Source organism: Temnothorax nylanderi, unplaced genomic scaffold (genome assembly GCF_030848795.1).
Source record: "Temnothorax nylanderi isolate EJ_2023f unplaced genomic scaffold, tnyl_v1.0 TNYL_tig0090_pilon, whole genome shotgun sequence".
NCBI classification, from domain to species: Eukaryota; Metazoa; Arthropoda; class Insecta; order Hymenoptera; family Formicidae; genus Temnothorax; species Temnothorax nylanderi.
This window is the reverse complement of record NW_027249152.1, coordinates 593,031-608,521: the sequence shown is the minus strand read 5'-3', so window position 1 is coordinate 608,521 and position 15,491 is coordinate 593,031. Positions and strand designations below refer to the sequence as shown.

Below are 15,491 nucleotides of genomic sequence, written 5' to 3'. Positions count from 1 at the left end.
TTATAGGGATTCGAGAACGATGAAGTACTTCGATGTGAATGAAATTGTACATATCAAGAGACACGGTGATTGAAACCTCGATAAACTGTACTTGAAAATTTGCAGTTTGACAAACTTGTTTAACATTAATCTGACACTTAATAATAACGTAGCAATGTTATATATAAATTTTCTTCAACGATAGAATTTGTCAAAAAATTAGAAATATTGCGTTGTGTTTTTGAAGATGTAAATGACAACCGCGTTCCTTTAGAAGATTATAGTATCGGGAAACGATAATCTGAAAACGATAATGTCGGGAATAAAATCGGGAAACGATGGGAATTCACGCCAGCCAGGGAAAAGGACGTTTCCGGTCTCTTTCTTCTCGCACATCCGCCGACGGCGGACGGGCGAGAAGATCGCTTCCTCCTCGGTCTCCTTGACCGAGTGCAGCGCAGGATCTGGCCGGCAGTCGCACAATCAAGGGCCCACACGCTCGCACACACGCACGCACGCACGCACGCACGCACGCTCGCACACGAGTCGCCGCGGACGTTCCCACGAAAGTCGCCCCTCCCGATTTACGTTCCCCCTTCGACGGCAACCCTCTCGCTCTCTCCCGTGCGCCGTGCGCGGGGTGCTTTTCACCTCGGACGGACGGACGGCGCGCGGGGCTCCTCCGGTGCCCCACTCCCCATCCCGAGGGTGCACACCTCTGATCATCCCCACCAGGATTGCCGATACACCACGCGGTCGTGTGTCGTCCCTGCGTCCTCCCGCACACGACATACGTCGGCCGCCACGCGACCAGTGCACACGCACATCCTGCAGCAGCGGCAGCAGCAGCAGCAGCAGCGGCAGCGGCAGCGGCAGCAGCAACGGCAGCAGCAGCTCGGCCGAGAGCGCCTGTCCAGGCCAGTCGCGCGTCTTCCTCCACGAGCACGCACGCGACCGCGAACGACGTCGCGGGTAGCCGCGGCACGTGGGCGCCGATAAACTCCCGCCGTCGACAAGAGACAAGTGCGCCGAAGGACCGAGTGCTCCTTTCGCCGTCCGGTAACCGCATCCCGCCGCGCGCAGCCCTGACCTTCCTCAAGATTCCGCCACGCGAGTTTCACGAAATGTTTCAACGAGGTGGAAGTCGCGCGACCTTTAGTCGTCCGTGAAAGAGTTATCTTCAAGTTCGGACCATCTTCCGGATCGGATTTTTTTCCGGAATTCGGGAATCCCGCCGCGCGAGTTTCGTCATTTTTTAATTTTTAATTCATAGAACTACCGCAGCGCGTTCAACGATAAGAGACCATCGAGGATTTTGTGGGTCCTGCTGATTAATCATAAACACTTGGTGAAGATGGAATGATTTTTATTCCCTGCAGAGATTCTACAGATTTTTCTATAAAAGTGATCGGACTTTAGACAGATTACTTCTCCGGAGGAAACTGTACGCTCGTAAAAAGAACAAAAAGCTACATCATGCTTATCTAATGATAACGGTGTCGTCCGCGAGTTCCAGTTATCAGTGTCGCTTGATTGCGACTTCCTTCGCCGGCTGACGGCCGATCGACCGCTAACGATCGTTCTCCATCGATCGCAATGCGGCTGCAATGACATCTCGTCCGGGCATCGCTATGGCACCGACATATCGCGTTAGGCGGTAGCGATTGAGTGACCAATCGATTAAGCATCTCTTCGAATCAATCGTACAGGAGTTGTTTCATCGATCGCTTCGATCCTCTCGTCCGACGACTCTCCTCTCTCTCTCTCTCTTTCTTTCTCGAACGCAACATGTGGCGGGTGGTGGTCGCGCGCTCCGACGACAACAGCACCCTGCTGTCCTCCGAGATCACTTCCGGCGCGGTCGCGCCCGGTCACCTGTCGACGCTGTCGGCGCCGCCGTCGGGTCATCATTGGGGTTACCCGCCGCCGCCGCATCATCCGCCGTATCAACCGCCGCCGCCGCAGCACCCGGACATGCGTCACCATCACGACATGCGTCCACCCGCCACCCACGGTGAGCTTCGGCACGCCGCGATGGCCCCCGGCGACCTCAGGGGTCAGGAGCTGCGACACGAGATGCAGCGACCGGATCTGAGACACCCGGCGGAGATGCAGAGGCATCAGGAACTGTCCAGGCACGACATCGCCAGGCATCAGGACGTTCGGCACCAAGAAGTACCGGGCATGAGGCCGGAGATGCCGGAGCTGCGCTCCAATCACGAATTCTTGGAACTGAAGATCGATACGGAATTAAGAAGTCAGGACAATAGCCAGCAACAGCAACAGCAGCAGCAACAACAGCAGCAACAGCAACAACAGTCGCAGCAAAATCAGGGACATCAGCAGAGAAGTCTGAAGAGGACCATGAGCGACTCAGACTGCGACGATGTGTTTTCAGAGGAGAGCGGCAAAGAGCCGTACGTATATCTATTTTTTTTATCTCTCCAATCCCTGCATTATTTTACACAAAGGAAGGAAAGATTTTTCGTAACTCAATTCGTATTATGATATAATTTTCTAAAGTTTAGTCTAGTCGAATAGACACTTCTAATTTCTTCCAAAAATGAAATTGAACATATCGAAAATATTGTTAATTGAATATAATTAAAATATGCTTTAACGTACTTGTTGAAACAATCACTCTTCGGCGATTGTCGGCCGCTTGCCGACGCGACATATTGCGCCTCTTTGTTCCGCAGTAAAATCGCAATCAGGGCGGCATTGTTTCAGCACGGCCGCAATTAATGAGCGAGTTGTTGCGCGTTCCGCGAGGTGGATCAACAATGTATAATTAAAACGAGTTCCTCTCGCGCGCTCGCAGTCGCAGAATCTTGAACAAAGGGAGACCCACGGAACGTCTTGACGCGCGCTGTTGTGTTTCTCAACCCTTCTTCAAAATTCTCATTGCAGATGCAACTCGCCCGGCGGAGACTCATGCCAGCACACGTCGCGGAAACGCAGGAGGGGGATGATCGAGAAGAAGCGGCGCGACAGGATCAACGCGTCCCTCGGCGAGCTCAGGAGATTGGTCCCGGCGGCGGCGAGGGATCCTCACAGCGGAAAGCTGGAGAAGGCCGAGATTCTGCAGCTCACCGTCGAGCATCTGCGCACGCTTCGCAATAAGGGTAAGATCGGTGTGTCTTTTTCAACCCTCTCGCCTCCGTGCCGCTCGAGTTATTCGTTTAAATTAAATCGTTACATTCGCGTTTAATGTTACTCCCGGTATACATCGCCAGGTGCTATTTTTTATCTCTCAATCTTTTAGAACAAGAAAGATTCTGTTAGGGACAATTTTATTTGATATATTTAAGCGATGGGAAAAAAATCTAGTTTTGATTTAATTAATCTGTGCTAACGTGATGATGCTGAATGCGCGAAAATCGTTCGAGGTTTATCGCTTCCCGCAGGAAGTTACGTAACGGAAGTGCACGTCGAGAGACGTAACGGTGCCGAGTAATAAGATCCCTGAATCCGGAAGAGACGCCCTTTCCGTGTAGCGGAACTCGAAGATGATCCTCCGGGATCAATGAAACACCCCTTTTCTCCGCTCGAGATTCCTCAGGCCCTTCATTAATGATCCCACGACGGGTACGAAGGCTGCTCACTCGCGTCAATTTGATTCCTTACGCCATTATTACACGTCTTTCTGTTAGCCGGCGCTATCGGCCCTTTATTTTCCACCGGAAGACACCTGTTGGCCGTAAGAGCGGGCAGCGCTAACTGTAACTGCGTAACCGAATGCCCATCTGTCGTCTCTGCGTTTCCTTATTAAGCAGATTCGTGAGAGCGATTACCAGCGTAGATTCGTAAACGAGATTTCTAAGATCGGTATATTCGCAACGTCTAATTTTAATAACTGTCCTCTCACGATTATATATCTATCTCATTTTATCACCAGTAATTACTTTTTGTTACAAATATAAAAAAGTAGGTAATTTAATTGAAAGTAGGCATAAATTAATTGAAAAACATTCTCTGAAGAATTTTTATTGCAAACTTTAAGTACACTGCTTCAGTAACATTAATGAACAATATTATTATCCATATTTATTTTTACTAATATTAATTATTATTTTTAATTGCAAAAATCTCTCTTTCTTTCATCATTATATGATTAGTTCACGAGTATAAGTATTTTCGAAAAAGCTACGGTGTCGTGGAGAAAATCGCAAAGCAAAGTGGCATATGGTTTCCCGTGAAGGCCGAGAAAGAGAGAGGCCGTCCGTAAACCGGGATCCACGGGAGCAGGTGCTGGACCGGGCGCGTAGATCCTGTGGGAAGCACAGGAAGTCAACGACTCTCTGGAAGTGGTGTTCCCACGATTGGTGGCGGCGGGCTCGGGGATGAGGTGTGTTCCGCGCGCGGCACCCCTCGCGAGGGAGGCGCTCGGCGGATCAGGCCTGGGGCAGATGTCGAACCCTGTGGGAAACCAGCTAGCTACGCATAAGCGTGCACGGACACGCACCGCACCACCACACGTGCGCGCATGTGAGCGCGTGTGTGTGCTGTGTGCGCGCGCGCTCGCTCGCTCGCTCGCGGCGACCTCCTTATTTGTAAATGCGTGCGAGGGGCGCGACCCATCCCCAAAAGTGAGCGATATTAAATTTAATATCGCCAAATAAAGCGATCGCGGCATTTGGACCGGCGAGAACGATATAGTGCCTTCGCGAGGTTTACACGATATTCGAAAATTAAGCTTCGGTAGCGACTGTCTCGTGGCTTTACGGTACCTTGTCAATTACAGATTAATATCTTATGAAATAATATCCTTCTTACGGTTCTTTACAGTAACATAAAAAGTTTTGTCAAGTTTAACATGTTTAACGAGTTTGACGTTTGACACTCTTCGGTGTTTCGCATATTACCCTTATTTCTTTTTTAATGCAAGCTCCGGACATGTCCCGTTTGTATGGACGTTTCCGAAGTTTCGAGGCCACTTATCGAGGCCTCAGCGATGATCGATCGCGCCATGATTTGACGTACGAAAGCTGTAGTACGCAATAGCTTTTCTTTCGGAAGTGATGTTTGCATAGGGCGGTCTGAGAACTTGCATAATAACGTGGGACACTCCACTTCGTTGACGGTGTGTGCGCGCGCGCGTGTGTGTATCTCGCATGAGGCCTGTGAGGCCGGCCTATGGGGGTCTAAACGATTCCCACGCTACCTGTCCCATTCCACATTATACACAATGAGCCGCCTGCTACTAAAGCCAAGGCGCCCATCTCGCCTCGGTGCACGTACGCCGGGCCATTGTTGCGCCGCGAAAACCAAAAGTGCACAAAAGGCTCTCTCTCCGTCCGCAGATGCGCTTCCACGTTGTCAATCTGCGAGCCTACCGTAAATTCGGGAAAAGCGCCGGGAAAACCGCGATATCATCTTTTGACACCTGCTTCCCCCGCGTCCGAGAACAACTCTCGCGTCTTAAGTAATTGTATCGCAGAAAAGTAGAGAAGTGTTCAAGGTTCAAGTTTTCAACGCATTTATATTTATGTACGTCATAAAAGATATTGCACTTCTTTTACGTTATATCTACGCTTCTCCGAGGCGTTCGGATAAAGCCGCGTTAAAATCTAATTTAACTTTAAGTTAAATCAACTTTAGAGTTGCCTCTAACTAATAGTTAGATCAAGATTGTTTCTCAGAGCTTCGCTTATAAATTCATCCTCTCTACTCTGCGAGAAGATTTTTTTCACCGCGCGTTCTAAAATCCTCGAATACATGTATGTAGGAAATAATGAACTGATACCAGTATTTCATTATTATATTATCTTTATTGGTTTATCGTGCATGACACTCGAGATCGTTATCGTAATCGCGATGCAAATCACAATTGCAGGACCAGAGGGCTACGACAGCACGAAGCTGGCAATGGATTACCACGCGGTAGGCTGGGGCGAGTGCGCCGCCGAGGTGGGCCGCTACCTGGTGACCATGGAGGGCCTGGACGAGAGGGATCCCCTTCGGCTGCGCCTGCTGTCGCACCTACAGAGCTTCCATCGGGAACATCCCCCGTCGGCCGTGGCCTCGGCGGTGCCCCCGGCTTCCACGACGTTGACGTCCACCTCGACAGCCAGCAGCTACGAGCCGCCACCGAGCACGGTCTCCACCGGGATGCCGCCTGGTCCAGGTGCCATGCCGCCGCTTCTGGGCGGCGGCACCCTCGGCTGGGGCCAGTACCCGGGTCAGTATCCCCAGCAGCAGCACGGGAAGCCTTACCGACCCTGGGGCGCGGAACTGGCGTACTGACCGTGAACTCTTGACGCGCAATCGATGAAGGTTCGGCGCGAGAGTGGTAAAATCCGACCAATGTAACATTTTGACGATTTCACAATTTTTCCTTTCCTTTTATACGCAGTTTTATATATAAAATATGGTAACATAAATAGACTGGATACATCGAACACTTCCGCAAATGTCTGTATTTTCCGCGAACGTGGAGGAGGAGGATGTAAATTACCACTCTTTCGCCGATCAGTTTATATGTGAAACTTAATTAATTATGGCGGTAGCGTGTATTCGCGCTCATGTTGATAGTTGTTTCTTTTTCGAGGATTTGTTAATAGTAAAGTATACGATTTGTAATATTTACAATTAGCGGATATCGTTACAGCAAGCAACGTGAGCGGCGAATTTTGCCGTTTTCGTGTACATACAATATGCATTTTGTACAACGTGCTCGATGCTTTGACACTTCGAACGTATCTCAGGAACTTCCACAACGATCAAATCAATATATTTTCAATGAGTGAGATAATGATAGTCATGCGAGTACCTAACTAAAAAAAAAAATATTTATTGATAGAGAAAAAATTGTATATATAAATTGTACATACGTTCTGTAAATAATGAGAATTTTCGTAATTTTATCGGATATCTCGTGACCGGCTATTCCGGTTTTTTACGCGTTTCGCCGTTTGTCATCCCGCTCGCGCTCGTCACGGCGCGATAAACGATTGCGCGAGCGTGTAAAGTCCAGCGCCAATAAAAAGGAAGGAAAAGAAAGAGAGGAACGGCCGTCATACGCATTCGCAACGTGCCATTACGCATTTCAGTATATACGTGTGGGAGAAATCCAAATATTTTTGCAATACGATTTTGTAATAAAGCGATAACACGAAGAATATAAATATAGAACCTTGTCGCATGTGGTTTCCCCTTTTGCACTTTCCTCCAAGATGAGAGTCCAATCAATAATACGTTTCCGAGAATCGCGGCGCTAATCGAAATATATATGCGAATCGTAGGAAACTCAAATGCACTTGGGCATTTTTATTACATAACCGATATTGGGGTAGTTCCCGGAGAAACACAAAAAATCCCGCAAATATACCCTCATCGATCATTCCGAATGCGATCAGAATGCTTTGCGAACGAAAGCAGAAAATACATTCCGATCGAAACGCGGCTGCGAAATTGTCATAATTGAAGATCTCTATGGTCAACGTCCGTCGTGCCTCCTTCTCTGTTTACGTTCCAAGTAGGTACGAGCAAGTCCTAAGTTCGCTGAAGCAAAATCTTGTGTATCTCACAGCTGTCTAATTTGAGTCGCTAAGACGCAATCGAAAGGGAAGGAGCGGTGATCAATTACAAAAATCTGAAAGACTGAAAGTTCGATATTTTTTTTTTAGTTCTACTGCGGATGGAATAATGGTGGGTCACTTAACAACTCACAGTATTCCACGTTACGTGGCAAACGAGTGAGCCTTTTGTACGTTCTATGCGCCCATACCTCGCGCGAAAACCGACACAAAATTGCGGGCGAGAATTTACGTGTTCGGGGAAGAGGAGGAGGAGGAGGACCCCGTCGCTCCACTCCTTTTCTCATGCAAAACTCTCTTTCGCAAAAGCGGAATATTCTCGGATACATAGAACAATGCGGGGCTTACAACCCTTTCCGTTCGCATTATATCCGCAAACCAGTTTTGCGAGTCGTTAGCTTCGCGACACAGTTCGCGTGTGCGCCCGCGCATCTATTCTTTCTTCTTTCTTCCCTTTTTTTTTTTTTTTTTTTTTTTTAACAAACTCCGGCCAACGGTTACTTTTGTTCTCGCGCTCGAGACGAAGCGTCGACAAAACCCAATTTTCGGGAATTACTGATATTGCGCGGCCACGTGCGCCCCATTGTTCGGAGCGTGCTCGTTACGCGCGATCCTCCCGTGGGTCGCACGCGCGCATAATTGCGCGAAACGCGCCCGCGTGGTCTCTCCCGTCAAAACTTGACGCCGCACGTCGGATTAACGTAAAACGGAACGGCTGTTTTCTGAGTCAGTGGCGCGAGCAATTCGACCTACATTAAAATCGCGAGATATACGCGATTGACGCTCTAGGAAAAAGCACGATTGAGGAAAGCACGATAAATACGAGGGTGTAAAGTAACTAAAGTGTAAGTATAGTTTATTTACAAAACCGCAGCGTCAGATTCCTCTTAAGAGTCGTCTAATTACATTGGCTTTTAAGCGAATCTCGAGAAAATCTTTTTAAAGGAGTCTCAAGAGAATCTCCTTGAGAGAATCTTAAGGGAATCTTCACTTCAAACGGAAACCTATATATGATTTCCTTGAGGATTAAAAGGTATAAGGTTTTCAAAAAAAGAAAGAAAGAAGGTCTTTGAAAACGACGGAGAATATCGCGAAAATCGTTATCAAGCCACGTGGTATAAGTATAGGCTATTGTTACACAGACATTCGCGAAAGTGGAGCAGCCTGTCGTTAAAACGTTATTAGAAGCAACGCGGAATTACAGAGGCGAAACTATAGTTGCGCTGGTCGCGAGGCTACTATATAAGCATTCACATTACATGTTTCTGCGGAATGATCGTTACGCCGCCGTAAATGAGAAAATCGCGCGGATCGATGTCATTACCAATTCAAACGAAGGACTACCGTGTGTCTTGCGATACGTATTGCAGTACGCGCGCACATATGTGTAATGCCTTTACACACGTCGCGCGATCAATGAAGCACGCGATGACAGGAGGGGTCATGGAAACACATCCTGGTTCGTCAATAAAACCATTTTATTTACGACACTCACATCCGCTTTACAAAGTCACAGCCTTATCGAGACGATAAAGTATATCAACACGCATCATCCATATTACACATCCATATATTTGTGGTTCGTCTTTTTACTTATATATATTTATATATATTTATATATAAATTCTGCATCTATACATAGATATAAGTCATTAAAGCTCTTCTTCTTTTTCTTCTTCTTCTTCTTCTTCTTCTTCTCTTTCTTACAAATCGACCCGTATAGGAAGAATGAAAACGTTTCTCGCTACTTTTTAGTGAAGATTGACTTTGCGCGCTTTGAGCAAAGGTGCCGGAAACGATCGGAAATAGAAGAACTCGGTTCGAGTGATCAGGCCGGTGCGACTTATTGCATAAATATACCCTCGATACTCGAACTTGGCAAAAAGACAAATTCGAAATAAATCTTACAAAAGATATACGCTCGTTCGTAAATCGGTTTTCGAAATAATAGAAGTGGCTTGTAGACATACAATGCTCTTCTTTTGGAATTAAAATCCGGTAAGTTTGTTTGTATCGAGGGTTGGTTGTATCGGCTAACTAATCTAACGGATGCACCTTGACCGCGCGAGATATTGAGTACATACCTAGGACGATAATACAGCGTAAAAGTGACGACGACATCGAGTTTAAAAAGTCGAATTTTTCCCTTAGAAATCCTGATATCCCCGATAAATAGCGGGAGTATAATCGACGTGTCCTACTCGTGATTGATCGATCAAATTTCTTACATTTTGATTCGTCGATATACAATCGAGTGCCACAGAAAGACAATGCGTCAGTGCACAGTTAAGTGAAGAAGTGAATAGTTTTCAATTTATTTCGTTATCCTAAATTTTATAATTGTTACTTTAATCGCTAGTCTAACGTCCCCCTGAAATCTTTTCGGGGTTTATACAATTAGAGATTATAAATTTACCCGAACAGTAATTAAGGTCCCGCCGCGGACATGTCTGGGACATGCACGAACTCGGTTGCGAGCCCTCGAGAAGAAGTAATTGATTACCTAAAAAAAAACCAGTTCGTGACACCGAAAACAGTATATTGCAAAATAGTGATCCACCCGAGTTAGACCCGATATGATAAAATCGCGCGGATGACGGATGGAAAAGTCCTAGTATATATTTCGGGGCGTCATTTCCGCGCGCGAGCGATCGTCGATAACACGCTAGGCGATATATGTATGTATATTATTTTGTACTACGTCACATATTGCTATTCTCTATGTCGAAAGAGACGATGACGCGCGAGGCGTTCCTTTCCCTACTTGCGCGACGTTGGAAAGAAAAAAAAAGGAGAGAAAGATCCACTGTCGGACGCGTCAAAATTAGGTCGTCAATCGGACCAACTTAATTATCGATACAGCGACCGCGCTCGTAAACGCGGTTAATTTATCACGGTAATAAATATAAGTACGATACGTCTATCTTCTATCTTATGGAATTAATAGCGCTAAATGAGATCGAAGAGAGCACGAGCCGACGCGGGGCTCGCGCTGGAAAATACAGGGAAAAATTGGCGATGTAATAGAAAATAAATCTAAAACTGGAAGACTAACTGGAAATAAAACGTCGTCTCTCTCTTCCGCGTCCTTATCTCTCGATGATACGCCGAGAGAATCGAGATACGGTTATAATATATAGTCCGAGGTCCAGCCACAGAGTATCTTCTCGACATACGACGTCGTAACTATCGAAAAATAAGGGAGCGCGTAAAAGCGCTCGTATGTACGCGTACGCACGCACGTGTGTGTGTGTGGAACGGATTACGGAGGGATCGTTATTAACCCTTAACCGGTTTCATGTGTCCCCGATGAATATTTCTTTGGTACAGCTCTTTGGTACAGCCATTGCATCAGCCGTGGCGGTTTACAGTCACAGAAGCGAAAGAGTTCTCTTTGAAAAAAAAAAGGAAAAAGGAAATGTCGGCCGAGTACTCGTACTCACCAGTTAAGGGTTAAATATTCGAGCGGCGCGCGTGCGACTCATCACCACCCTCTCGGGGATGATCGCCGGCGAATTCGATCGCGAGACAAACCAGCCGGAGGGGTGAAGGTGCGCCTAGCCGCACGGGGGACGTTAGATTATCATCTCGTTCTCCCTGTTCTCGTTCCTCTGGTTCTCCTCGTACTCGTCGCAGCAGCAACAGTTGGACGTGCAGTCATCCTGGTTCTCGCCCACGTACGTCATGTACGTGTCGATGCTCTTGGCGTCCAGGGACGGCAGGGACCACGAGAGCGAGGTCGTCTCGAGGTCCGGGATGGCCGTGTGCCAGGAACTGGGATTGCGCGACCTTTTGGCCTTGCGGCTCCTGGTGGACAGCTTCTTGATCGCCTGCAAAGAGGAAATGTCGCTCTGATGAATAACGAACGCGCAAAAGGAGGAGACGGAAAGGAGGGGGAAAAAAGGAGATGCACACTCCGTCGCGAAAAGGTCGAGTTACGCAGCTGGTTGTACGATATGGAGTTATCCGTCGACTTGGAATCACGCCACGACAACACGTAAGGACATCGATCCGCGATAATTGACCGTCGCGCACGGAATTTTCACGCCTAGGCGGAATGACGTACAAACGGCACCGTGCGAATTAATCCTTCACGACGTGCGCGGCTAAAAAATCTCGCACGAGAGTCACGAGACGAGACAAAATGGAAATTCGACGTTTAAAATATCAGCAGCGATCCGCCGATCGGACGAGCGGAACCCGGTCGCGGTGCGGCCCAGGTGATACGATCAGGATGGAAATTAGGTCGCCCAGCGCGCCCAAAACGTGCAACAGTCGAGGAACCGAGCAACACACTTGGAGGAGAGTCGTCGAGGAACGTGTTAAAAAAAAAAACGGGATCGCCGCTTACCCGCAGGATCCTGCGGCCGGACTTGCCGAGGAATTTCTTCAGCATCGCTGCCGATCCGTCCCTCGTCTTCTCCGTCTACGTCGTCGGCAGAGACAGCCCCCTTCGCCGGATCCGTTTCTCTCCTCGCCGCGGGCGCGCGAGAACCCGAACACGCGCCGGGATTGATTTTCGGCCGTGCGCCTCTCTCTATCCGCCCTTACGGTGTCCGCCTACGGTCCGCGCCGTCCGCTCCAGATCGATGCGAACGCTGCGGCGTCACGCGACGAAGTACCGCTCCGGAACGCCGCGCCTCCCCATTTATGACCCCGACCGGCGCGGCGCGGCGCGGGCGCCCCGACGCCCCGTACCCCCAGCGACTCCGAGCCCGCACGATCATCCCCGAGGCCCCGAGAAGACCGCGCCGCAACCCCCTCGACCGCGATCACTCGACGCGGAAAGACTTCCGGAGGCTGGCTGCGACCACCGGAGCGGCATGCTGCTCCGGCGTGCTCCGGCGTCCTCCGGCGTCCTCCGGAGGCAGTTAACCCTCGCGGAGATGGGGTGGCGACTAATGAGCGACCGGCAATTACGCCCGGCTTGACGCAATAGTAATTTCCACTCCGCGGCGACGCCGCCCTTCCGACTGAATTGATTTTAATTGGCGGCCGCATAAACGTGACGGATAAACGTCCGCTTATGTGACATTTCGCAAATTACGCCTGACTCTGTATATACACAAGCCGCTTATTAACACGAGCAAATTTCCGCTCGGAAAAGGATAAATTTCTCATTTTGCCGCATTTAGCTTCATTTCTGAATCTTTTTTTAGCGTGCTTTTTACGCATTTCTCTCTGCCACTATAGGAAATGTTGGGGTTCAAAGGTTTAAATTTTTCCCAAAGCGCGACAGCAGTACACATTTCGTTTTCAGATAAACTCTGATAAATAAGGTTCGTTATAAAATGCATATCCGAGAATTTATTCGCTCGTAAAAATGTGGGCCACTCGTAATTGCGATATGACATTTATTTGTACTCACACTCGCTTAAATTATAATGCAGTTTCTACAATTTTCCGACTAAGCTGACATTTCTCTTGTTTTTCCGAACATCCGCCTGAATTTTTCATGCGTCTTCCTTTCATTTATTAATAGAGAATAATAAATTAACCAAATTGAATATATATTTATGAGATCGCTTTCATATTTCTCGTAGCCATTTGCGCTTACAAAAATATGTTAAAAAGACGGTAAAATAAACGTTTTGTAAGATATTGGATAGGGGAGATATTGTACTTGCCGGTATTTAATTTAAAATAGATTGCAAGTAACAAACGAGAAAACCAAGACAGTTTCATCTGTCCGTGACCAGAGAATTCGAGCCACCGATTAATCAATGAACAATTCGATAAGGAATACGCGTGCACGCGTGTGTGCGACGCGCCGTGCGATGGGACAGAACGAGTGCTCAATGGCCCGTGGGGAATAGAGGCGAGAATAAGAACGAATTGGATTAATGCACGAGTGATTGAATGAGAAAGTCTATCGCGAGAGGCAATCGCTGATTGACAAAACGCTGATGTACGCGATAATTTCATTGGATCGCGATTCCGCTCGATTAATTCATCCAAAGTAGCGGTCGTTTTAGATGATTGCATTTCTATATTGTATATCATTATTTTTCTTATATGCACGTATACTTATCGTCGAGACAGCATTTGGTCGGTACGATTGATCGTGTAATATCCGGTCTAATCGCATCGAGATTCGCGCAAGTCGAAAGGTCCAAGGTCCGATATTATTCCAATTAAGCTGGATAGAGCTGATTAATTTTCATTTATGCGTGGATTATTTTGAACGACATATGAATAAATTATTTATCGAATATCTGCCGCGGAAAACGGTGCCACCTGCGCCGCATAAATGCGCGTTGCAATAAGTAAGAGTAAGGACTAAACACGAGTCGACGTGTGCGCGTGCATACGCGTGCACGTGCACGCACGTGCACTACCACACGTATGCAAATATGGAAAAGGTTTCGTGGGATATTGTCGAAAAACGGGAGACTTCGCCGGGAGGGGAAAAAGGACGAAATATTGAAAGATAGCGATAAACGTAGTTGCACTCGTCGGCGTTTTATCATAACCGTTCCGCCCCATCGTTAAAGATTCGAGCACGTTTATGCGTAAACACTCACATATTATACACGTGTCATGCGTTTCATACGCAACGTAAAATGCGTGTGGCGCTACCGATTTATTGTTTTACCAGCGCCTTTGTTAAATTCTTATTTAACTTTGCTTTTCTTATTTAACTCGATATATCTTCTCAGCGAAAAGTTACGGATTTATTTTTCATATAACTTTCCGAGTTATTCTCGACAACACTTTCATACCGTTATTATTAGTTCAAAGAAACTTTTTAATTGAAGACCCTTACAATTTTACAATAATTCCCATTCTCTGTTGGCTCATCTTGCCGCTTTTTAATTTCGAAATGTTAAATGATTACCTTTTAACAATTCCTGCAGCGCTATGATATATAATAAAATTTCGCGCACAGGCGCTTTAAAATGTCATTGCTCTTTCATGTCCACTCGCAACAATTTAGGTATCTCGTATTCCGAAATAAAATGTACCTAAAAAAAGATATTAAATGTAATCGATTACATGATGTCCATTACATTACATTTGATAAGGCCAATTGTCGTGCCCTTTGCGATTAAATGTTATATTACGTGAAGCGTATACCTATATCATTACGGTCACAGATCCATTTTTTTTTTAACAAACGCGTTTATCCAAATGTTATATTATCTAATTCTCTGGCCAGAATGATAACGCGAGTGATCGAGTGGGCGCACGTGAACGAAATTTAATCGATGCTTCTCAGAGGATGCACTAGGAAGTCGAGAGCGGAGCGCGAATTAAATCCCGGGAGCCTATACGCGCTTTACTCGTCTCTCCTCTTCTCTCACGGCTGCGGCGCCACACACGCGCGCGTGTCCTGTGCGTGTGACGCGTGTGAGCGCGGCCGTTCTCACGCGGCGGCACGCGCCGTGTCCCCCCTTCGCCCCCCCCCATCCCCTCGCCCCCCCATGCATGTCGTCGGCCACGTGCCACCCCCGAGTGGCCCTACGGAAAACTCATAATTGTCATAACATACGAGCGCGTCGTCGCCGCGAGAGCCGACCGTGGAAGAATCGCCCTCCACCCCCGTTCCCACCCCCTACCCCCCGCGGAATTGAAATCGCGAGTGCGCTCCGGTTAGTTAATCGTTCGGTGGTTTCGATAAATCTCCCCCCTCCCCCGGAAATCGCGTTATCTCGAACTGACGATCGTGTCTTATCGCGCGAGCAAAAACACTTCGTCGCGAATCGACGAAGTTATTTATATGGCACCAAAATAACATACAGTTACGTAAGAAATAACTTGGACTTTTCGTGAAAATATGACAGGCGAGTACTCTGCCCCCCCACTGTTTGGTCTACGATTGAATCGCGGCCGTATCTCGCATCGTGAATGCTGACGCAAAATGAGCGCGGGATTTCGCGGTGGCAAAATCTCTCGTCTCTCTTCGCTCGTGATTCATTCACTGCGTCGTCGCAATTATTGCAACACGTCCAGCCGCTCGGCGCGGCGGCGTGG

General features: G+C 47.7%; 2 protein-coding genes across 2 annotated transcripts; one reads left to right on the top strand and one right to left on the bottom strand.

Moving 5' to 3' along the window:
• The first annotated feature begins 1,674 nt into the window (after positions 1–1,674).
• On the top strand, positions 1,675–7,117 carry Hey (Hairy/E(spl)-related with YRPW motif). Its single transcript, XM_071710461.1, has 3 exons — positions 1,675–2,396; positions 2,890–3,104; positions 5,816–7,117. Exons 1-3 carry the CDS (start codon positions 1,768–1,770, stop codon positions 6,223–6,225), a joined length of 1,254 nt encoding a protein of 417 aa, XP_071566562.1. The 5' UTR covers positions 1,675–1,767; the 3' UTR covers positions 6,226–7,117.
• A 1,860-nt stretch (positions 7,118–8,977) lies between these two features.
• On the bottom strand, positions 8,978–12,173 carry LOC139774921 (uncharacterized). Its single transcript, XM_071710462.1, has 2 exons — positions 11,869–12,173; positions 8,978–11,347 (listed from the first exon to the last, which is right to left on the bottom strand). The coding sequence occupies exons 1-2, from the start codon at positions 11,911–11,913 to the stop codon at positions 11,093–11,095; spliced, it is 300 nt and encodes a 99-aa protein (XP_071566563.1). The 5' UTR covers positions 11,914–12,173; the 3' UTR covers positions 8,978–11,092.
• Between the last annotated feature and the right edge of the window lie 3,318 nt (positions 12,174–15,491).